The sequence below is a fragment of the Salvia splendens genome, chromosome 14, assembly GCF_004379255.2.
Source record: "Salvia splendens isolate huo1 chromosome 14, SspV2, whole genome shotgun sequence".
Lineage (NCBI taxonomy): Eukaryota > Viridiplantae > Streptophyta > Magnoliopsida > Lamiales > Lamiaceae > Salvia > Salvia splendens.
Window position 1 is genome coordinate 9,674,941 of NC_056045.1, and position 26,666 is coordinate 9,701,606.

Consider the following 26,666-nt stretch of genomic DNA (forward strand, 5'->3'; position numbering starts at 1 on the left):
ATTTATCGGACCAGTTATCTTTGTAGTGGTAAGAATATATTTGTTTTCCATAGTCTATGAATCTATTTATAGAAAAACTAATATTTATTTTTTGTTAATGTAGGCTTGTTACGTGGACAGGATTGTCTTTGAAAAAAAAATGGTGCCAAGATGTTATCCAACAGTTAAGGGATGGACTGCCGAACTGTTGAAAGAAAGACAAAGAGCAGAAATGAATGATTCAGATTTTGGTCTCGGTCATAAGTATGACCGATATAAAAAGCAACCACATGAAGAGAATGATGAAGATAATGAATCTGAAGATGAAGATGATGATCCTGAAGATTTTGAACATGAAAGATCATGATGAAGAGGGGACAACCAGTGGAAGTCAAGAAAAGACTTTCATAGATCAATGGAAGGAAGCTGTCAGGGATTGTAAAGCGTCAATGTCGAAGATGCTTGATGTCCTTGAAGCAGCACCGGATGAACTCAAGAACCTTGATAGCTTTAAGATAATATGTGATACAACAACAAATGCAATGGGATTGAGAGAGGAAGGTGTGCAGAATGTTACAGAAAGTCAGAAAACAATGTCACATGCTATGAGCAATGATGAAATTGATGATCCTGAATGGATCGATATCATGATTGAGCTAACTAAAGCTGCTGAGAGGATATTTATACTGAAAAATAGGAATGAGTTCCCTACCTTCACTCTCATACCGGAATATGACCACACTCCTGATGAGAATCAAAATTTTAATCGGGAAAGAGATATGGAAAAGGAAAAAGATGTTGAGGTGGAAAAACAGCAAGAGAAACAGAATGAAAGCGAAAAGGAAAAGGCTAATAAAGCAGCTCGAGAAGAGAAGGAAAAATTTCTAGAGAAAGAAGTTGAATTCTTTCACAATGATGAATATGAGGTAACTTTTAAAAATGATAGTTTAAGTACATAAAATGATTGTTTATATGGTTAAGATGATATAGGTTTGATGATGTTTTTTTGGTTGTTCTGTTTTATTTAAAAAATGATACTTTTGCATCATAAAATGATAGTGTAAGGGGATAAAATGATAGTTTCAAATGATAAAATGATACTTTTGCATAAAATGATAAAATGATAGTTTCAGTGGGTAAAATTATAGTTTCAGTGGGTAAAATGATAGGTTCAGTGATAAAATGATACTTTTGCATCATAAAATGATAGTTTCAAATGATAAAATGATACTTTTGCATAAAATGATAAAATGATAGTTTCGGGGAATAAAATGATAGTTTCAGTGGGTAAAATGATAGGTTCAGTGATAAAATGAATTTTTTGTTTCATAATGATAGTTTTAGATTTTTGGCTGATAAAATGATACTTTTGGCTGATAATATGAGTTCCATTGGGTAAAATAATATCCCTTATGTCAATAACAATTTATATTTTTGAATGAAAGCATGACAGAGCATATACCATAATATCCACTGTTATGGAGGATATACATGGTGAAATAGGAGATGATGAAGTTTTAAAAGAGAGAGAAAAAATTTTGAAAAAGACCAAAGGGAAGAAGATGGTTTCCCAAGAACCTCCAGTTGAAAAGGAGAAAGTGGCCAGAACAACAAAGAAAATTGTTGAAGCACTGTGCTCTCCCTACAATGTCAGAGCAGTAAATATAAAAGGAAAACTGAATAAAGAAGAGAAAGAAATAATGTACTGGTTGATGACACATGAAGAAAGTGAATAGTAAGTTTTGAATTACATAATTATATTCTTATTAAATTCTTTTAACTAACATTAAATATGATTTTGAAATCAGTTATGAGATGGTTTATGAGAACAACATGATGAGCATGTTCAAGATTGATTTCCACAGCCTTGCTCCACGTACATACGTCAGTATCAACATCATAGATGCATGGGTTGTGTACCTCAACCACCATGAAAAATTCAAATAAAAGGCATCACCAAGTCGTCTTTTCATCAACACCACACCTACGGTACAGTAAACGAGTAAATAAATAATAGTATTACATTAAAAGTTAAATTTATTTACAAAAATGTAAACATGACAGGTATACAATATTACTGCAAGGAGATCTGAATGGACTCAAGCCGAGGCTCAAGAAAAATTCTGCACAGTGTTAAATGAATTTGTGTCAAAGATTGAAAATTTCAAATGGGAAAATTATGACATGGTAAGTCATAATGATATATACATTACAGAACAACGTACCTATATTTTTTAAAATGACATTTTTATATAATGTTTTGAAAATTAGATATTCTTTTCGATCTGGGCACACGAACATTTTATATCATGTGCTTCAATCTCAAAATGCAAATGATGGATGTGATTGACAATGCTCTGATTAGTGAAGAGTTGATTAAGAAGAAATATGGAGCTGCACCAAGTATGCTGGTATGTTTAGTCAAATGCATTCAATATTTATTAGTTAAAATGCATTGAATATCATTTAGTACGGAACATAATATCATTTTTAATCAACCTCATGTATGTTTTGTGTTATTTGAATAGAAACATTTCTTCCAAATTTATCTTGGTGATGGAGTTAATCAATTCATGGGGAGAATTGTCAAAATGTCAAAAATCAGACACATGACTATGCCATGGCAGAACGATACAAACAAAGTTGACTGTGGAGTTTATGTGATGCGCCATATGGGTGGTGCTGTTCGTAACTGGAATTCGGGCTTAACGAAGAAGGCGACAGACACTTTCACAAAACTTCGTGCCAAATATACTGAAGCATTGCTTATTGGAGATACTAACAAGAAGGCTCTTGAGACATTTAGAATGATATAGCAGAAGTTTCATAATGATAGCAAAAAAAGGGGAAATCGATTTTGAAAAGATGATTAGAGAATTTGAACCCCCTAAAGAGAGCTAGTAGTTGTAATAGTAACTTGTAAGACATTTTGTCACGTTAAAGTATCATTTTATCAGCTTATATGTCATTTCTTCAGCTTATATATCATTTTTTAAGGTTACTGTCATTTGATCCGTTTACATTATCATTTTATCAGGTTAAAGTGTCAGCTTATATAGTTTCAGAGGGTGAAATGATAGTTGCACTTGATAAAATGATGGTTTAAGGGGATAAAATGATAGTTTCAGGGGATAAAATGATAATTTCAGAAGGTAAAATGATAGTTGCACTTGATAAAATGATAGTTTGAGGGGATAAAATGATAGTTTCAGAAGGTAAAATGATAGTTGCACTTGATAAAATGATAGTTTTGGCTTATAAATGTTAGGTTTACTGCATAACTAAAATGATAGTTTTGCCGGATAGAATGATACTATGAGTTGATAAAATGATACTTATACTGATTTATAGGTATGTACATTCCTGCATACAATGATACTCTGAGTTGATAAAATGATAGTTTTTCCGGTTAGAATGATACTCTAAGTTGATAAAATGATAACTTTTTGCCAGATAGAATGATACTATGAGTTAATAAAATGATACTTTTGGCTTATAAATGTTAGGTTTACTGCATAAATAAAATGATTGTTTTGCCGGATAGAATGATACTTTGAGTTGATAAAATGATAGTTTTACTGATTTGTAGGTATGTACATTCCTGTTTATGATGATGCTTTGAAGCCAATGATTGGTATGAAATTCAATACATTATGCAGTAAACCTAACATTTATAAGCCAAAAGTATCATTTTATCAACCCAGAGTATCATTCTATCCGGCAAAACTATCATTTTATCAACTCAGAGTATAATTCTATTTGGCAAAACTATCATTTTATAAACTCAGAGTATCATTCTATCCGACAAAACTATCATTTTATCAACTCAGAGTATCATTTTAATCAAACAAAACTATCATTTTATCAAATAAAACTATCATATTTCGTTTATATAAGGGCAAAATTATCATTTCGTTATAAAATTGGCGCGTCGAAAGAACACGTAAACTAGACGCTGAATTCAATTTCTCTCACACTCAAACCCTCCGAATCGCATCCAAACCCTCCGAATCGCATTCAAACCCTTGCTTCTTCAGTTTCGAAGGAAAAACCATTCAACTTCTGAAATATGACGACGAAAAACGCTCTAGTATCATCGAAGAATGGTTGGATGAAGTTTTTTACTTATTTCACTTTCGTTTTTTGCTATATTGATTTTTTTTCTCATATCCATGAAGCTGTTGCATCCGAAATAAGGTCTAAGATGCGTGAGGATAGACCGCAACAAATTGCTGAAATATTTAGTACAACTGAAATATTTAATTATTTAGTATCTCAGTGAATAATTTTGTGCTATATTAAGTGTGTATTCATGAATTTCACCACTTTTTTTGTATGTCTTCCAGCCTCAAAGCGTGGGAGGTCACAAACCAACGATGAAGAAGAAATGCTTGCCAGAAAGAAACAGGATAAAAGAAAGAGTGTTAAAGATATTAGTTGTAAAATTAGAAGACCTAAATTGGTCGTAAAGATAGGGGTGAAAGTTCTGGTTGATGCCATTGAGAAAATGAACTGCAAACAAATAGCTGCTCTGGAAGAGATAGGTTTTGGACAGCTTGTGCATTTGAAGATACGATGTATTCCTGCTGACATGGCATTTTCACTACTTGAAAATTTTAATCATGACAACTGCTCCAGAATAAAAATTGTTGATGATCAACCATTACACATCACTGAGGAGGATGTGTATGCTACATTGGGACTGCCAAGAGGAGAGTTGATGATTAAAAGTGAAAAGAAGCATGAAATGAATGATGTGATGAAGACCATTGTCAAGGCTAAGAAGAACAAAGTAATAACCCCAGCTGATTTGCAAGAGCAGCTTGATAGTGATCTAGAAGGTGGTGAGTGGTTTAAGAAAATAATTTTTATTCTGTTAGACAATATTCTGATCTCACCAACTGCCAACGGAAAATGTCTTGGCCGTATCTTGGACGATATTGGCAACATTTCAAATGTGAGGCAGTACAATTGGTGCAGCTACGTGTTGGATACGCTAATCACAGCACATGATAGTTGGAAACTCAAGAAAAAATCCACCCCATTCACTGGACCAATCACTTTCCTCATGGTGAGTTTTCTATTTTAACCACTCCTTTATAGTGAAGTAATAACATGCTTAGAGTGAAGTAAAATCATATTTAGAGTGATGTTTTACACGGTTAAGTAGTAAATGCGTGGTTAGAGTGATGTGTTTTTTATACATGAGTGAAGTAAAATCAGAATAAGAGTGATGTGTTTTGTGAACAAGAGTGAAGTAAAATGTGAATAAGAGTGAAGTGTTTTGTGTACAAGAGTGAAGTAAAATCAGAACAAGAGTGATGTGTTTTGTGAACAAGAGTGAAGTAAAATCAGAACAGATGTGTTTTGTGAACAAGAGTGAAGTAAAATCAGAATAAGAGTGATGTGTTTTGTGAACAAGAGTGAAGTATAATGAGAATAAGAGTGAAGTGTTTTGTGAACAAGAGTGAAGTAAAATCATATTAAAAGTGAAGTCATTGTAATGTTATTGATCTGTTTTTGCAGGCATGCTATGTAGATAGGGTTGTCTACAGAACAAGACTGGTGGTTAGAAGATTCCCAACTGTCCGTAACTGGACAGAATCCATTCTTAAGGAGAGAGGACAGATGGAATTCGATAATGGAGGCACCATTGGAAGAGGAAGCATAGAAAGTATCATTGATCCTGTCTCCATTGAATCTTGATATGCCAACAAGTATTCAATAACTGTCACTACCTCTGTCCCTTCAACTGAGGAAGCTCCTTTACCTGATGAAGCCCCCCCTTCAACTGATGAAGCCCCCCTTCAACTTATCAAGTTCCTTCGTCTGATGAAATTAAAAGTTCAATTAGGGAGGCTGCAGATGCTATTAGTAAAATGATGAGGTATATAAAGAATGCTCCAGCAAATACCAATGACACCAACTGCTTCAAAGTTGCAGCTATAAATGCACTAAAGATGGTTGGTGTGGAGGTTGATCAAGGGGACCAAGCTGTGTCTAAGCCAATTGAAAACATGACACAAGCTATGGAAGAGGATCAAGAAGATGATCCAGAATGGATTCAGCTTATGGAAAAAATGATGGAAGCCCATGATGAAAAATGCAAATTAGTGAATTAAGGCACATCAATTTTGCCTGATATTAACTTGGGAAAGAAACCAGTAAGTTGAAGATTTGGGAAATAATTTATTTACTTTTTTGAGTTTTTATTCTTATGTTATATCACATTTCACTATTTGCAGGAGACAAATGAATTTTATGAAGATGTAGCTAAAGCAACATCACAAAACACACAGATGAAGGTATAAAAAAGTGCTTCGAGTGATGTGTTCCATTGTTAAGTGAGGTTTCTGTGTTGCATGTGTATAGTGATGTGTTTTGTGAACAAGAGTACAGTGAAATCAGAATAAGAGTGATGTGTTTTGTGAATAAGAGTAAAGTGTTTTCTTAACAAGAGTGATGTGTTTGTTACAAGAGTGAAGTGAAATCAGATAAGAGTGATGTGTTTTCTGAACAAGAGTGATGTGTTTTGTGAACAATACACATCACTCTTATTCTGATTTCACAAAACACATCACTCTTATTCTGAAGTAAAAATCGTGTTAATATTGATGTGTTTTCATTTCTTATTATGAAAATAGGAAGACATTGTGGATGCCCAGATTGCATCTGCAATAGAAGCATGCATGGAGATATATGCTGATGATGATTGTGTTCAATCAGAGTTGAATGTATCTGGCAAAAATCCTTCAACCGAAATAGTAGTTTACAATCCAGACATGGTAAGTGTTAAGCAATGATATATCTCATCCATTCACCAACACTTTTAACAAACATCAAGTGAACTATATGTCTTATATTGTGAAGTTTTCATATCATTCTTGCCCTGACAGGCAACTGCTAGGACTGAACAAATAGAGATACGTTCAAATGCTGAGAAGAGAATATCAGCTGCATTGAAATCTCCATTCCATGAAAGGGTGGTCCAGGCCAAAACCAAGTTTACCTTGAAGGAGTCACAAATCTTTTTGTGGATTATGACAACATATGAATCAAATGAGTAAGATTTATATTATAGTTCTGATTTAGAATAAAAATATACAAAAGATGTGCTAACACACACACATATTTGAACAGGGACGCCATAGATGATAATGTCATAATGGTAACAAAAAGAGAATTATGTTCACTATTGCCACGTACACTAATAAAAGTGGGTGTGATCAGTGCATGGGCTTCTTATTTGAATAATATGGAAGAATACAAGGCTCTATCTTCATCAAGGCGCCTCTTTTTCACTACATACCCATCCGTAAGAATAAATAAATTTTAAAAAATTTATTGCATGGTATATGTTCATTATAAAGCATGTTTACTTCACTACTAATCATATTCATTTCACTATATTATATTTAAACTTCATAAGTATATATGCACTATATTCTGATTTCACTTCACTCTTGTTTAGAAAATACATCACTCTTGTTCAGAAAACACTTCACTCTTGTTCACAGAACACATCACTCTTACTTCGATTTCACTTCACTCTTACTTCGACTTTACTTCACTCTTGTTTACAAAACACTTCACTCTTATTTCTTATTTACAAAACACTTCACTCTTATTCTGATTTCACTTCACTATTGTACACAATACACAGTTCATTAGTTCTATAAAACATGACACAAAGTGAATTATTTCCATCCGGATTTGACTCGTCTCATCTTTCAGCTGTATACAGTTGTTCACCGGCCTGATGGGGTCAACCTCATGACTCTAATTGATAGATTCTGTGACAATTTACAAACTGAGGTTGAACAAATTTTGTATTTCAAATGGGGCGATGTAGATTTGGTAAATACTGAACACAATTGATTCTTTGTTATATTCACTAATTGTTTTTATTCTAAAATTATTATTATTATCTATGTAGGTGTTCTTTCCAATATGTGCTGCAGAACATTACTATACCATATGCTTCAGATTTAGTACTAAAGTATAGTGGTGATTGACAATTCGAAGAATGATGACGATGAGGACGTATTAATCAAATATGGTAGCATACCTGCAAATGTGGTAAGTATACATGATATATAGTGAAGTATTTTTGTGATTACAGTGAAGTATAGTACTCTTTATAGTGAACTACATCTGATATTCATAATGATATATTGCAGAGATTGTATTTTTGTCATTTTTTGACAAAAATGGGGTATCACAACCAAAACAAATCAATAAAGGATGTGAGCATAGTAAGGCTCAAAATTCCTTGGAGAACAACATCAAATGTAGAATATTGTGGAGTTTTTTTTATGTGACATTTGGAATGTTATTATGGTGAGCGTGAACAAGATTGGAAGTATGGATTAACTGCAAGAAACAAGGGAATACTCCAAATACTAAGAGCAAAGTATTGCAGCGCATTATTATTGTCGGAAAAAAAACCATGAGGCATTGAATATCTTGTCACTAGCATCAAAGCATTATGAAGAATATGGGAAAACAAAAAAAATAGATGTGGAAAAAATGATTGTAAACTTCAAGCGTTCATGAACTATTGTAGAAAACTCCATTTAAAATCAATAGCAAGTACTTATTGTACATTAATATCTTGTTTACTATTTAATTCACTGTTGTGTTGTATCTATTTACTTCACTGAATAAGGAACTAGTGTTTTGTGAACAACAGTGAAGTAAAATACGAATAAGAGTGATGTGTTTTGCTTGAAAAAATGATATTTTTACTGATTTGTAGGTATGTACATTCCTGTTTGTGATGATGTTTTGAACCCAATGATTGGTAGTTAAGATGATACTTTTGGCTTATAAATGTTAGGTTTACTGCATAAAATGATAGTTTTGCTTGATAGAATGATAATCTGAGTTGATAAAATGATACTTTTGCCGATAGAATGATACTCGGAGTTTATAAAATGATAGTTTTGCCGAATAGAATGATACTCTGAGTTGATAAAATGATACTTTTTGCCGGATAGAATGATACTCAAAGTTAATAAAATGATACTTTAGGTTTATAAATGTTAGGTTTACTGCATAAAATGATAGTTTTGCCGCATAGAATGATACTCTGAGTTGATAAAATGATACTTTTACTGATTTGTAGGTATGTACATTCCTGTTTGTGATGATGCTTTGAACCCAATGATTGGTAGTTAAGATGATACTTTTGGCTTATAAATGTTAGGTTTACTGCATAAAATGATAGTTTTGCTTGATAGAATGATACTCTGAGTTGATAAAATGATACTTTTTCCGATTGAATGATATTCTGAGTTGATAAAATGATAGCTTTGCCGGATAAAATGATACTCTGAGTTGATAAAATGATACTTTTGGCTTATAAATGTTATGTTTACTGCATAAAATGATAGTTTTGCTTCATAGAATGATACTCTGAGTTGATAAAATGATACTTTTGCCGATAGAAAGATATTCTAAGTTGATAAAATGATAGCTTTGCCAGATAGAATGATACTCTGAGTTGATAAAATGATAGTTATTGCTTATAAATGTTAGGTTTACTGCATAAAATGATAGTCTTGCTTGATAGAATGATACTCTGAGTTGATAAAATGATACTTTTCAAAGGATTGAACTTTTGACAAATCCAATCTTTTAAAGGATTGAACTATTATTTTATCCCTGAAACTATCATTTTATCCCCTGAAACCATCTTTTTATCAAGTTCAACTATCATTTAACCTTATGAAAGTATCATTTGTTAAATTTCAATGAGTTTAAAACAGCAGAGAGAGCATAACTGTCACTTATGTAGAACAAAACACTTCATAAAATCAGCACTCAAATAAACTGCTTCAAATCTGCATTACTGCTGTACACAATAATATGGAATAAGGTATGAATTGATTATACAAAACCAAGTGTGTAGTAAATTCAAAGTAAATTCATCATGCTGTCATATGTAACTCTAAATCTACACTAAAAAACTATAGAATCTAAAAAAACGAGAATCGCTGGCAAAATGATAAAATCGAGCAACAACAAAAGTGAAATAAGTAAAAAAACTTCATCCACCCTTTCTTCGATGATGTTTGATCCTTTTACGTCGTCATATTCCAGAATTTGTATGGTTTTTCCTTCGAAACTGAAGAAGCAAGGGTTTGAATGATATTCGAAGGGTTTGAGTGTGAGAGAGATTGAATGCAGCTTTTAGTTCATGTTTTCTTTTTACGCACCTAATTTTATAACGAAATGACAATTTTGCCTTTATATAACCGAAATATGATAGTTTTATTTGATAAAATGATAGTTTTGTTAGATTAAATCTAGACCACATATTTTAAAAATGTGTGGTGGAGATTTAGTTATAAGGTTATCACACAAATTGGGGTTATCATTATAATGCACCCATATATATATATATATATATATAGAGTTGTGATCAATGTCGAACCAATTTTAAAGACCGAACTAGAGACCAAATCTGGGCAATTAGATCTAGTTTATTTGATGAGATGTGTTGTTGTGTAAAATTTTCGGTCTTCATTACAAGCCCATTTTACTTCATTGTATAGATTTATTACTTCATTCCGTACGTAATACCTTGAAACTACAACATGTTTTTACTTTCTTCCAGTAGGTTTTGAAATGATTCAACATATGTTTCATTTGAATTCATTGACCTGAGTTTTTACTTTATTTACATTAAAAAATGTAATTTATTCAAGTGCGTTTATTACTTCATTCAGAAACGTTATTACTTCATTGGATAAGGTTTTTACTTCATTCCAGTAGGACTTCAAATGCTTCTACACATACTTCATTCCAATAATTTATTACATCATTCCATGTGTTTATTACACCATATCAGCGTTGTGGCGGTGGTGATAGATATTGTAGAGAGAAAGAACGACACGCGACGGTGAAACCGCATTTACGTACTGGAATGAAGTAATAATCCTACTGGAATGAAGTAAAAACCTACTGGAATGAAGTAAAAACCTACTGGAATGAAGTTAAATCTTCGTAACATGTTAGTATGACTTATTTACCTTCGGATGAATTAAAATAGGCTCGTGATGAAGGCGAAAATAATTGATAAATTTATGTCTCTCATCCATAAAAAACTAGATCTAAAACCCTAATTTGGTTTGGTTCGGTGGTTCGGTCTTTAAGAGTGGATTTGTGAATAATGGAACCCTATATAGATATATATATATATAGGGATGTATTCCTTTTTCCATATTTTATCCTATTTCTTTCTTGATCTCAGCCGTTTATTTCCTCCATCTTATGGCCCAGATTATTGGTTTTAACCATTAAATTTAATTCAATTAAAATCCAAAAAGGTCAAAATAGGTAAACACTAAATTGGTGGTTATGGAAACTTCTATGATTTCCTCCTTTGAAGATCTTGGCGTTTTTTTTTCACAAGCTCCAGACGTGATTGTCTCCCTAATCCATCTCTGCACTTTTTTTTCGTGTAAATCCTCAATTCGTTCCCTCTTTCCTCAATTTCATCGGAAACCGCGTGTGTGCTGGAGATACGGTTTCAGAATCCTCCGCTTATCCTTCTTCCTAATCCTTAGCACGAAGCTCCGGCTTCCGCCGTCTCTCTCCCTCGATTCAGCCACGAGACTCTCGCGCCGAGGAAATCGTTGTGGATCGTCTGATTGTCGTCGAGCGATAAAACGATGTCGTTTGATTTTTTACCGGCGTAGAGGTTGGTGAAATCGGAGTCCTCGAGCGACGGGAGGGAGGTGAGGTAGAGAGAAACGTGGCGGTAGAAGAGGTTGCGCTGGTGAGTTGAATGGTTGAACTCGGGGACTTTGAAGTGCTGGTGAATGTGAACTCGGTCGTCGATCCACATAATATACACATAATGTACATATTGTATAGTATAATGTGTAGTTTAGTTTCTGTAATGCATTATTTGTGATATGTAATGAACATTTATACTAACGCGTTTAATTTAAGTTGTGTCGTGTTTCGATGTTTGGCGCACGTTTCTTGTTTTCCCTAAGGGTTTAACAAGCCTAGTGGCTAGGGTGTAGTATGTCCTAAGTCTAAAAAACGTTGTCCAAATACACGAGCTGCAGTAATTCGTCTGGGGTTGCACATGTCACGCCCGCATTTCCTAAGGATAGGAAGTACGGTGGACCGCGACTAGGGGAGGAATAAAGAAGCGGGGAAGAAAGGGGAGAACAAGAATACTTGACCCGAAACGTTTAATTAGAGGAAGTTCACTTCAAAACAAAGTACTGTAGCGACATTTCTAAAGTTAAAGTAAACAGAGTTTAAATGAAAACATTGTATCGGATTACAAAGCAGCGGAACAGACCAAGAGATAGATAATACCGGGTATGACGACACGACACCATCCAAAAGGCAAAGTAAAAACACAATTTTGACTTTAATTGCTCAACATCCGTCATCCCCATCGTCGCTCAACCTGCACATTAAGAAAACAACATGCAGGGCTGAGTACTTATTGCACTCAGTGGACACACGCCAAAGTCATAGTTTGTCATGCCATATCAGTGTAACCTTGGGGTTTTAAGTGTAAGAAAATAACCCAAGTACACTAAAACATATTTCATAAATTCGACTGCGCAGTCATTTTCAGCTATTGCCACCCTTATTCCCACCATCATACACTATCTGATCCAACGGGTGACAAGGGGCGTGGCCACACCCCAGGTCAACTAGACCGGCCAACTTGCTCTCAGATGGCTCCCGATCTCGTGTACACTAGCCTGAGGGTTCGCAGCCCAACAGACCCGAATTCGATTAAACATATGTGGTAAACCACTTCAGATAGGTTTCAAAACAAAACAGTTGGCAAGACAAACAGTTCATCTCCATAAACATTTCCGGAACAACGTCCGTATTAAAGATAACCCACAAAATAGTAGGGTAGAAAAGCCCACCTCAATTGCTTAGCTTTTAAATAGTTCCCTTCTTCAACCACAATTTCCTCGTAAAAGATCACCCTTTTGAAAGATAAATAGATATCATAATTAGAATCAGGAAAGACGGGGTTTAAACGACAATGCATGAATCCTACGTGGATGACTTCGACATCTAGCACGTTACACGTACGCACACTTAACAACATCTTATAGGTCAATCACACAAAAACACACGTCCGAAACACACCACGCACGCACCCGACACGCATACAACGTACTCAAGACGCGCACACGACACACACGCAACACTCATTCCCCCGGTATACCCTCACTGTGCAAACGGCTCACTTGGCTCGGAAAAGGTTCGGAAAAAGGATCGGCGTCTCGGCCTGGCTCGGTGTCTCGGCCGCCTGGCTCGGCACCTCGGCCGGCTGTCTCGCCGCCTGGCTCGGTGTCTCGGCCGACCGTCTCGGCTGCCTGGCTCGGCACCTCGGCCGACTGTCTCGGCCGCCTGGCTCGGCACCTCGGCCGACCGTCTCGGCCGCCTGGCTCGGCACCTCGGCCGACCGTCTCGGCCGCCTGGCTCGGCACCTCGGCCGACCGTCTCGGCCGCCTGGCTCGGCACCTCTGCCGACCGTCTCGGCCGCCTGGCTCGGCACCTCGGCCGACCGTCTCGGCCGCCTGGCTCGGCACTGGCTCGGCGTCTGTCTCGGCATCTGGCTCGGCACCTGGCGCGGCACCTGTCTCGGCATTGGCTCGGCACCTGTCTCGGCATCTGGCTCGGCACCTGGCGCGGCACCTGTCTCGGCACTGGCTCGGCACCTGGCCCGACATCTGGCTCGGCGTCTCGGCCGCTGGCTCGATCACATGCACACAAACTTTCCCCCAACCAACGATTCTCAAACCTTATACGACAATCACAACACACATTCCACAACCCAAAACACACCCGAAAACATGAGATCAAACCTTCAAAACTCCCCACAACACTGCCCTAGGCCGAACCCCAAAACTCTCGGCCAACACACACAAACCACCCGAACCAAACGCTGTTTTCCCCGAGCCATCTCTTGGCCAAACACACCCACATACATCCCAAAGACCACACACTCAGATTCACACCCATTGCACATAAATACATCACCCAAAAACATACATCCATCAGAAAAGCGCAGTTCACTTACAAAAATCATTATAAAATCACCAGACCTCCAAAGAAGCTGAAATTTACACACCACACCCAAGACACATCCAAGTTTATACAGTTAAAAATTCGTATCAAAAAGAGATCGTTTGCTCAGTCAAAAAGGGGTCGGAACCCACTGTCAGTTATCACCAAAAACATGTTCAACACAAACACATAGCCACAAAACCTATTCAGCATCTAAACCATCCAAAACGTCCTACATGCATGTTTTTTTTCGAAATTATTAAGAGTTAGGGTCTTGGGTTACCTTTCCCGGATAGTTCAAACGTAGATCAAAAGCTTTCCCTACTCCGCTTCCAAATTCGGTACGAGAGAGATACCTTGACGAAACCAAGAAATAAATGAGAGGGAGTGAGAGGGAAAGAGAACCGAGAGGGAGAAGGAGGGAGAACTTACCGGCGAGAGGACGATAGCGAGAGAGAGAGGAGAGAAAACGATTATGAGGGAGAGATGAGAGAAACCGATAGTGAGAGGGAGAGATGAGAGAAAAGAGAGAGTAACGGTTGTTGTGGGAGTGGGGAGGTTGAGGAATTTGTGGGAGAGGGGGAGGGGTTTTCGAAAAAGAGAGAGGGAGAGGGAGAGGAAAAGAAATTAATTAATTAGGAGTAATTTAACCCATGACTTAATTAATTATCCCCCTTTACAAAAAGCTTAGGTAAATAATATCACATCCACAACAACAATATAAATCAATTAAGATTTTCCACACCATATATTACACAAAATCATCCATTAAGTAAAAAGAAATAAAAAAAAAAAAAAAATTATAAACTTTCGGATATTACAGCACATGCATAACGTGTAGGTATATTTTAAAACAGATATACATAATGTACATATTATGTAGTGTAATGCATAGTTTTAGTTTCTGTAATGGATTATTTGTGATATTTAATGAACATTTATCCTGTCCCGTTTCATTTAAGTTGTGCCGTGTTTCGATGTTTGGCGCACGTTTCTTATTTTCCCTAAGGGTTTAAGACCATCTGCAGCGGTGAGCAGCATGCTCACCGCCGTCCTTGCCGCTGGCAAGGACAGAGCTCGTCCGTTGATGCGCCCTGCCGCTGGCAGGGTGGTGCTCTTAGCTAAGAGCACGTCCGTGCCAGCGGGAAGAGCACGAGGTGGCGACGTGGCAGCTTCTGATTGGCCCGTTGATTTATCATTTTTTATTATTATTTTTTTAATAAAATCGAAAAAATCTGAAAAATTCAAAATTAATAAAAAAAATATTTTCTCACTTCCTTATAATATATATCCATTTTTTCCACACTTTTAATTTATTTTTTTTTCATTATTTTTACCCCAAAATTCATACTTTCATCTATAAATACTCTCATTTCAAACACAAAAATGACACTATACTAAACAACTCTCTAAATCTCAATTTTTATGAGTTTAATTATGTAATTTTTAATTTTTAGGAGTTTAATTATGTAATTTTTAATTTTTAGGATTTTAATTATGTAATTTTTAATTTTAGGATTTTAATTATGTAATTTTTAATTTTATTTGTAATTTGTAATATTTATTGTGGTTTTTAAATGAATTTTAATATTATGGAAATGTTTTTGTTTAATTGAATTTTATATTAATTGTGCTCGTCCTTGCGGAAGAGCACAGTTGTGGGTATTGTGCTCTTACCAGAGAGCAGGCATGAATAGTACCGCCCGGGCCCACAACCGTGCCGCTGGCAAGAGCACGGTTGTGGATGCTCTAACAAGCCCATGGGCAAGGGTGTAGTATGTTTTAAGTCTAAAAAGCGTTGTCCAAATACACGAGCTGCAGTAATTCATCTCGGGTTGCACATGCAAAGCGCGTAGGTATTTTTTAAAACAGACATACATAATGTACATTTTAGTGTAGTATAATGCGTAGTTTAGTTTCTGTAATACATTATTTGTAATATGAAATGAATATTTATCTTGACCCGTTTAATTTAAGTTGTGCCGTGTTTCGATGTTTGGCTCACGTTTCTTGTTTTCCCTGAGGGTTTAACAAGCCTAGGGGCTAGGGTCTAGTATGTATGACAGCAACCACGTGATGCATAAAACAGGATAAATAATGCATTCAAATAGCCAAATAATGTACAGAATCACTCAAGTAATGAACATACAAATATTGCATTCATTCTTAGACTCATGTACAACAGCGGTCTAATGATGCATAAAACAGGATAAATAATGCATAGAAATAGCTAAATAATGTACAAATATTGCATTCACTCTTAGACTCATGTACAAGTTCCGTGACGGCTTCCTTCTGCCGTGGAGTTAAACTCTTTATACAATTCAGAAACTCTGTAGGGGTTCGTCGACAATACAGATCGTCGACGTTCCTACCCCTTGGTTTCCTATCCTCCGTCTCTTCCGGAGCTGTACTAGTCCCGGCCTCTGATAATCGCTCCCGGAATTTCTGGGCAATTCCTACTGGCAGTATATCATCAACCGTCTCGTCGATGTCCAATCTTAGCTGCTTTGATGTTGTACAACATACAGAATAATAACATACAATTAGTTGCATAATGTACAGACTGAATAAAATAATGTGGACAGTTATACTGCATTCACTTATACACCCTTGTACAGAAGCATCAAAATAATGCCTAAAAATTGATACATAATGCATTTTAATAATCAAATAATGTTCAGAATAAATCAACAAATGCACCATGAATATTGCAATCACACATTATCCCATGTCCAACAACAGTCACATAAAGCATAAACCATGATAAATAATGCACTAAAATAACTAAATAATGTATAGATCCGGTCAAGTAATGAACATACAAATATTCCATTCACTCTTTGACCCATGTACAACAGCAGTCACATGATGCATAAAACAGGATAAATAATGCATTCAAATAGCCAAATAATGAACAGAATCACTCAAGTAATGAACATATAAATATTGCATTCACTCTTAGACTCATGTACAACAACAGTCAAATGATGCATAAAACAGGATAAATAATGCATAGAAATAGCTACATAATGTACAGATTCGATCAAGTACTAAACATACAAATATTGCATTCACTCTTTGACCCATGTACAACACAAGTCACATAATGGCTAAACCATGATAAATAATGCATAGAAATAGCTATATAATGTACATATTCAATCAAGTAATGAACATACAACTACTGCATTCACTCATTGACCCATGTACAACAGCATGCCTATAATGCCTAAAACATGATAATTAATGCATACAAATAGGTAAATAATGTATAGATTCAGTTAAATAATGCGGCCATGAATATTGCATTCACCCAGTACTTCATGTATAGAAGTAGGCAATTATTCCAGGAATTGGACATGCAAATGAAATTGAATGCTCACCTTCAGACTGGGATGGTTGTGAAGTGGAAGGACGTCCTCTTTTCGTCATGATAAATCTGGGAGACGAACCAAAAAATCAGAACCCTATCGGATTTCATCTACATAATGGGTAACTAAACAATTGTAAAATAGAAAATAATTACAAAATCAATTAAAGACCCAACCCTAACCGCAATGAATACGAAATAATTATTTAAGAACATCCAGTCCAATAAGATTTTGAAAACCTCGTTTTTTCTAGGGAAAAATTTGTGAATCGTCGAGTTGGTGGTGTGGTAGGTGGATAAACGGTGGTTGGACGCAGAAATTAACCTTCTTCAAACCCGACCTCTTCTTCGACTTCAGGAGATGCTCGCACAATACGGGAATGACGATTGGACGGTAAAGCATACAACAATCGACGCTCTGTGGAGATTGAAAGTCCCTTGAAGAGACGGCTAGGGTTTTGATAGTGGAAGGAAATTGGGGAGACGAAATGGGGTGAGAGATTGAGGGAGAGTCGTTTGGAGTGAGAAATTGGTAGAGTAGATGGAAGGTCGTGGCTATATGGCGCTTAGATTTCGCACCTTCCGTTTTTGGGCGATTTTGGTACTGTACATTTACTAATTTGCCCATATCATGCACAAAATGGCCCTAATAATGCACAGACGGGATCATTAGTAAGCTTCTCATCTGGATCGTCCATCCCTCAAATCTAACGGTTCCAATTAAGAAGGAACATAAATCTAAGGGAAGAAAAGGAGATTAACACTACCATATATATATACATATACGTATATATATATGGGTGCATTATAATGATAACCCCAATTTTCGTAATAACCCTATAACTAAATCTGGACCACACATTTTTAAAATCACGTGGTCTAGATTCAAACTTAGCTTTCCTTCATAAAAAAGGTGCAGAGGGTAAATATGTCATTTCGCTTATTTAATTTCTGAATTTCGCTCATGATAAAATTTACGTATCCAAATTTCGCTCATTTAAATATGTAAAATCTTATTTCCCATGATATACTGATATATGAGGTTCAGTTACAAGTATGTAAGAGGTTCAGTTATACGTAAAATCTTATCATTTTATCATTTTATCAGTCAAAAGTATCATTTTATCAACTCAGGGTATCATTCTATCCGGCAAAACTATCATTCTATGCAATAAACCTAACATATATCATTTTATCAGTCAGTCAAAAGTATCATTTTATCAACTCAGAGTATCATTCTATCCGGCAAAACTATCATTCTATGCAATAAACCTAACATATATCATTTTATCATTTTATCAGACAGTCAAAAATATCATTTTATCAACTCAGAGTATCATTCTATCCGGCAAAACTATCATTCTATGCAATAAACCTAACATATATCATTTTATCATTTATCAATCAGTCAAAAGTATCATTTTACCAACTTAGAGTATCATTCTATCCGGCAAAACTATCATTCTATTCAACAAACCTAACATATATCATTTTATCATTTTATCAGTCAGTCAAAAGTATCATTTTATCAACTCAGAGTATCATTCTATCCGGCAAAACTATCATTCTATGCAATAAACCTAACATATATCATTTTATCATTTTATTAGTCAGTCAAAAAGTATCATTTTATCAACTCAGAGTATCATTCTATCCGGCAAAACTATCATTCTATGCAATAAACCTAACATATATCATTTTATCATTTTACGTGATATTTGGCGAAATTCAGAAATTAAATGAGGGAAATGACATATTATCATTTTATCAACTCAGAGTATCATTCTATCCGGCAAAACTATCATTCTATGCAATAAACCTGACATATATCATTTTATCATTTTACGTGATATTTGGCGAAATTCAAAAATTAAATGAGGGAAATGACATATTTACCCCCGCGCTTTTTTTTATGAAGTAAATCTAAGTTTGAATCTCAACCACAAGATTAGAAAATATGTGTGGTTCAGATTTGGTTATAGGGTTATTACGTGATTTAGGAGTTATCATATGATCACAACTCTATATATATATATATATATATATATATATATATATATATATAGAGTTGTGATCATATGATAACTCCTAAATCACGTAATAACCCTATAACCAAATCTGGACCACACGTTTTTAAAATCACGCGGTCTAGATTCAAACTTAGATTTACTTCATAAAAAAAAGGCGCGAGGAAAAATATGTCATTTCGCTCATTTAAATTTCTGAATTTCGCTCCATTCTTTCTCCTCTCAGTTCGATTCTTTCCTATTCTCCGCGATTTGGTTTCAGATTTCCATAATCTCCAGATTTCCATAATCTCCAGATTTCCTTCCGATTATTTCCATAGATTCCAGATTTCCTTCCGATTATTTCAATAGAGATTTCCTTCCGATTATTTCAATAGAGATTTCCTTCCGATTTGGTTCATTATTCAATAATCTCCAGATTTTTATTCATTATCTGTTCAATAGCTGTCAGAATTTGCTTCGATGGAGAACGTAGCAAATAACGAAGGTAACAATCATTTTATTTTATTGATTGTTTTGATTCATGTATTGAATTTGATTTTTGATGAATATTATCTGTCGATTGGTTTATGTTTCTGATGTACTGAAATTCTTATCTAATTAAATTATATTTTGCCGTTTTTGTGTTAAGATGATAGTTTTGGCTTATAAATTTTAGGTTTGCATCATAAAATGATAGTTTTGCCGGATACAATGATATTCTGAGTTGATAGTTTTTGGTGTATAAAATGATACTTTCAGCCGATAGAATGATACTTTCAGACTATAGAATGATAGTTTTGACGGTTAGAATGATACTTTCACCCAATAGAATGATAGGTATTTTTGGTGTATAAAATGACAATTTTGTTTAATAAAATGATACTTTTTCTTTAAAAAATAATAATCTAAGCAGATAAAATGACATTTAGCTTATAAAAATGATAGTTTAGCTGGAGAAATTGCATATGAGCTGATAAAATGATACTTTAACATGACAAAATGACATAAAATTGATAAAATGATACTTTTGTCCGATAGAATGATACTTTCAACCTATAGAATGATACTTTTGCCGGATAGAATGATAGGTATTTTTGGTGTATAAAATGACATTTTTGTTCAATAAAATGATACTTTTACCTTATAAAATGATAATCTAAGCGGATAAAATGACAGTTAGCTTATAAAAATGATAGTTTAGTTGGAGAAATTGCATATAAGCTGATAAAATGATACTTTAACGTGACAAAATGACATAAAACTGATAAAATGATACTTTTGCCCGATAGAATGATATTTTCAGACTATAGAATGATACTTTCAGCCGATAGAATGATAGGTATTTTTGGTGTATAAAATGACATTTTTGTTTAATAAAATGATACTTTTACCTTATAAACTGATAATCTAAGCGGATAAAATGACATTTAGCTTATAAAAATGATAGTTTAGCTGGAGAAATTGCATATAAGCTGATAAAATGATACTTTAACGTGACAAAATGACATAAAACTGATAAAATGATACTTTTGCCCGATAGAATGATACTTTCAGCCTATAGAATGATACTTTTGCCGGGTAGAATGATAGGTATTTTTGGTGTATAAAATGACATTTTTGTTCAATAAAATGATACTTTTACCTTATAAAATGATAATCTAAGCGGATAAAATGACAGTTAGCTAATAAAAATGATAGTTTAGCTGGAGAAATTGCATATAAGCTGATAAAATGATACTTTAACGTGACAAAATGACATAAAACTGATAAAATGATACTTTTGCCCGATAGAATGATACTTTCAGCCTATAGAATGATACTTTCAGCCGATAGAATGATAGGTATTTTTGGTGTATAAAATGACATTTTTGTTTAATAAAATGATACTTTTACCATATAAACTGATAATCTAAGCGGATAAAATGACATTTAGCTTATAAAAATGATAGTTTAGCTGGAGAAATTGCATATAAGCTGATAAAATGATACTTTAACGTGACAAAATGACATAAAACTGATAAAATGATACTTTTGCCCAATAGAATGATACTTTCAGCCTATAGAATGATACTTTCAGCCGATAGAATGATAGGTATTTTTGGTGTATAAAATGATATTTTTGTTTAATAAAATGATACTTTTACCTTATAAAATGATAATCTAAGCGGATAAAATGACAGTAAGCTTATAAAAAATGATAGTTTAGCTGGAGAAATTGCATATAAGCTGATGAAATGATACTTTAACGTGACAAAATGATATAAAACTGATAAAATGATACTTTCATCCGATAGAATGATAGTTTTTCCGGGTAGAATGATATGTATTTTTGGTGTATAAAATGACATTTTGGTTTAATAAAATGATACTTTCACCTTATAAAATGATAATCTAAGCGGATAAAATGACAGTTAGCTTACAAAAATGATAGTTTAGCTGGAGAAATTGCATATAAGCTGATAAAATGATACTTTTACGTGACAAAATGACATAAAACTGATAAAATGATACTTTTGCCCGATAGAATGATACTTTCAGCCTATGGAATGATACTTTTAGCCGATAGAATGATACTTTCAGCCGATAGAATGATAGGTATTTTTGGTGTATAAAATGACATTTTTGTTTAATAAAATGATACTTTTACCTTATAAAATGATAATCTAAGCGGATAAAATGATAGTTTCTGATGATAGATTTTCCTTATAAAATAATACTCTGAGTTGATAAAATTATACTGATTTGTAGGTTTGTACATTCTTGTTTGTGATGATGCTTTGAAGCCAAAGATTGGTATGAAATTCAATACATTAGTAGAAGCATCTGGTTTCTATGAACACTATGCCCGTTCAGTTGGTTTTGGCATTCCTAAACTGGGCAACAAATCAGTTAATGGTATTATTAAGTGGCAGTATTTGGCTTGCAGCAGACAAGGCTCTAAGAGTTTTATACCTGGTCATGCATCCAAATCAACTGAAGTGTCTGTTAAGAGGCGTAGGTGTCGGTCGTTTAGGTGTGAATGTCTTGCTAAGCTCAACTTGAGATATTTTTCAGATGGTATTAACAGCGGGTATGAGGTTTATCAGTTTGTTGAGTATCATAATCACTTAATGGTTGCGGATGAGCATAGGCATTTTATGACGGCCAATCGCAGTCTGGATCCTATCCATCGAAGTTTTATGGAGGATTGTGGCAGGTGTAATATTGGTCCCACTCAAACATTCAAACTTTTGAAGGAGATAATGGGTGGACCTGAAAATGTTGGATGTGATATTATTGATATTAGAAATGGTTATCGTGATATTATGTCCAATATTGATGGTTCAGATGCTCAAATGATTTTTGATTATATGCGTTCTCAAAGGGAATTATCTGATGCCTTCTATTATGAAATTGAGGTAGGATCTCATGGAAAGTTAACTAAACTCTTCTGGGCTGATGCTATTTCAAGACGAAATTATCATATGTTTGGAGATGTAATTTCATTTGATTCAACATACAACACTAACAGGTATATTACTTTTGTTGCTAAAAGACCTAAAATGATACTTTTTGCTGATACAATGATAGTTTTTGCTGATACAATTATATTTCAGTGGATACAATGATACTTTTTGCTGTAAAATGATAGTCATAGCTGATAAACTGATACTTTTCTGTATGCATGAAAATATAACTCAATTTTATGTTATGTTTTGAAGGTATTGCATGATTTTTGCTCCATTCACTGGAAAAGATAACCATTCCAGAGCAGTTACATTTGGAGCTGGATTGTTATCAAGTGAAGGCAGAGACTCATATTCTTGGTTGTTTGGTTGTTTTGTTCGATGTATGGGGATTGCACCCAAAATGATTATCACTGATCAAGATTGGGGGATGAAACTTGCTGTTCAACAAGTACTTTTACAAACAAGGCACCGATGGTGCATGTGGCATATTATGGTTAAGGTGTCAGATAAGTTGCCCAAATCCTTGCTTGGTAGTGAAGATTTCAAAAAAGAGTTTAATGCATGTGTTTGGTCTGATTTGTTAGAGCCTGATGAGTTTGATATAATATGGAATGATATTATGGAACGGTATGGATTAGAAGACGTCCACTGGTTTGGATCGATGTTTGAAGATAGAGAATTATGGGTTCCTGCTTATTTTCGAGATTTTCCCATGGGGTCGCTTCTTAGGACTACATCGATGTCTGAATCAGAGAATAGCTTTTTTAAAAACTACACAAAGCCTCGTGCAAATCTTGTACAGTTCATGAATTTCTTTAATCTGCTGTTGGAGATCAAAGGAATGCCAATTCACGATTGAACTACTTGGATTACTCAACTATTCCTGATTTGTCAACCCAATTGCCTATTGAGAAGCATGCATCTACAATCTACACTGATAATATTTTCAAACATGTACAACAGGAAATAAGTATGGTATGTGAGATTGTTTCGATAACTGTTGAGGATAACATCAAGATGCATATGGTCAAGGACCAATATGGTAGAACATGGGATGTTAAGTATGATTGTAAGCAAGACACATTCGAGTGTAGTTGTAAGAAGTTTTCCAGAATTAGTTTGTTATGCAGTCATATATTTTGTTTGTTGAAGAATAAGTCTGCTAATCTCATTCCTGAGAAATATTTTGGTCGAAGGTGGTTGAAGAGCTATTTACTAAAGGCAGCACATGGTCTACCATCTGAGGAGATACAACCATTTGAACGTGTGCTCCATTTTTAACCTTATTGTAAAAACTCTATTTTTTCAGTCAGAGAAATGATAGTATTTATTGTAATAATGTTATCTTTTACCTTGCAGATTTGGATGAAAAGCAGGAAGTTAAGAAAAAGTTGTTCTCCAACTTTTATCGATTAGTCCAAAAGTCTGAGGGAAGTATGGATCATCTGTCTTTGTTATGTGCTGGTCTTGATGATTTGGAAGAGCATATATTTGGAAATTGTGCAATACCTTCAGTCATTGAAAAGAAAAAGATGGTTGAGGAATTTTATGGAATGGCAGTACCTGATGTAATTGATGTACATCCTCCAGATGTTGTTAGAACCAAAGGATCAGCTAGTGACAAAGTATCAAAGAGGGAGAGTGCAATAAGGAAAGCAAATAAGCCTCTACGACGGTGTGGTAAATGTCATGAGATGGGACGTCATGATTCAAGAAATTGTGGTAGAGTCAATGAGAAGACACATTGAAGCCATTTGATATAAAATGATACTTTCAGCCGATAAAATGATACTTTCAGCCAATAAAATGATAGATATTTTTGGTGTATAAATGATAGGTTTACTGTATAAAATGATAGTTTTGCCGGATAGAATGATACTCTGAGTTGATGAAATGATACTTTTAGTTTATAAATGTTACGTTTACTGCATAAAGTGATATTTTTGCCCGATAGAATGATACTTTCAGCCGATAGAATTATAGGTATTTTTGTTGTATAAAATGACATTTTTGTTTAATAAAATGATACTTTTACCTGATAAAATGATAATCTAAGCGGATAAAATGACAGCAACCTTATAAAAATGATAGTTTCGCTGAAGAAATTGCATATAAGCTTATAAAATGATACTTTAACGTGACAAAATGACATAAAACTGATAAAATGATAGTTTTGCCGAATAGAATGATACTTTCAGCCGATAGAATGATAGTTTTGCCGGTTAGAATGATATTTTTAGCCGATAGAATGATAGGTATTTTTCGTGTATAAAATGACATTTTTGTCTAATAAAATGATACTTTTACCTTATAAAATGATAATCTAAGCGGATAAAATAACAGTAACCTTATAAAAATGATAGTTTAGCTGAAGAAATTGCATATAAGCTGATAAAATGATACTTTAACGTGACAAAATGACATAAAACTGATAAAATGATACTTTCGCCCGATAGAATGATAGTTTTGCCGGGTAGAATGATACTTTCAGCAGATAGAATGATATGTATTTTTGGTATATAAAATGACATTTTTGTTTAATAAAATGATAATTTTACCTGATAAAATGATAATCTAAGCGCATAAAATGACAGTAAGCTTACAAAAATGATAGTTTAACTGGAGAAATTGCATATAAGCTGATAAAATGATACTTTAACTTGACAAAATGACTTAAAACTGATAAAATGATACTTTTGCCCGATAGAATGATACTTTCAGCCGATAGAATGATAGTTTTGCCGGATAGAATGATACTTTCAGCCGATAAAATGATAGGTATTTTTGGTGTATAAAATGACACTTTTGTTTAATAAAATGATACTTTTACCTTATAAAATGATAATTTAAGCGGATAAAATGACAGTTAGCTTATAAAAATGATAGTTTAGCTAGAGAAATTGCATATAAGCTGATAAAATGATACTTTAACGTGACAAAATGACATAAAACTGATAAAATGATAGTTTTGCCGGATAGAATGATACTTTCAGCCGATAGAATAATAGTTTTTGTCGGGTAGAATGATACTTACCGGACCAGTCATCTTTGTAGTGGTAAGAATATATTTATTTTTCATTGTCTATGAATCTATTTACAGAAAAACTAATATTTAGTTTTTGTTAATGTAGGCCTGTTACGTCGATAGAATTGTGTTTCAAAAAAAGATGGTGCCAAGATGCTATCCAACAGTTAAGGGTTGGACTGCCGAACTGCTGAAGGAAAGGCAAAGAGCAGAAATGAGTGCTTCAGAGTTTGGTCTCGGTCACAAGTATGACCGATATATAAAGCAAAAACATGAAGAGAACGATGAAGTTGATGAATCTGAATGTGAAGATGATGTACCTGAAGATGTACAATCATTGAAGATGAAAGATCAGCCCAAAGAGGGGACAACCAGTGGAAGTCAACAAAAGACTTTCATAGATCAATGGAAGGAGGCTGCCAGTGAGTGTCAAGCCTCAATGTTGAAAATTGTTGATGTCCTTGAAGCAGCACCGGTTGAAATCAGGAATTTTAATAGCTTCAAGATTATCTGTGACACAACAAGAAATGCAATGGGAATCAGAGAGGAAGGTATGCCAAGTGTCACAGAAAGTCAGAAATCTATGTCAGATGCTTTGAGCAATGATGATATTGATGATCCTGAATTTATCGATATCATGATTGAACTTACTAAAGCTGCAGAGAGGACTTATATACTGAAAAATAGGGATGAGTTCCCTACATTCACTCTGATTCCCGAATATGACCAAACTCCTCATGATAATCCAAATTTTAATATGGAAA

At 34.4% G+C, this 26,666-nt stretch overlaps 1 protein-coding gene across 1 annotated transcript; it reads left to right on the top strand.

Annotated features, from left to right (window-relative positions):
- Nucleotides 1-5,858: 5,858 nt before the first annotated feature.
- On the top strand, nt 5,859-23,736 carry LOC121764156 (protein FAR1-RELATED SEQUENCE 5-like). Its single transcript, XM_042160217.1, has 6 exons — nt 5,859-5,954; nt 6,624-6,764; nt 6,876-6,982; nt 22,355-22,695; nt 22,756-22,843; nt 23,130-23,736. The coding sequence occupies exons 1-6, from the start codon at nt 5,859-5,861 to the stop codon at nt 23,734-23,736; spliced, it is 1,380 nt and encodes a 459-aa protein (XP_042016151.1).
- The last annotated feature ends 2,930 nt before the right edge of the window (nt 23,737-26,666 follow it).

Bases quoted from the DNA above. Each gene is read 5' to 3' on its own strand.
- LOC121764156 (XM_042160217.1), top strand. From the start codon at position 5,859: ATGATGAGGTATATAAAGAATGCTCCAGCAAATACCAATGACACCAAC. The intron at 6,983-22,354 runs GTTTACCTTGAA...TTTGGCTTGCAG, and splicing joins GTGGTCCAGGCCAAAACCAA to CAGACAAGGCTCTAAGAGTT. The intron at 22,844-23,129 runs GTTAACTAAACT...TATGTTTTGAAG, and splicing joins GAGGTAGGATCTCATGGAAA to GTATTGCATGATTTTTGCTC.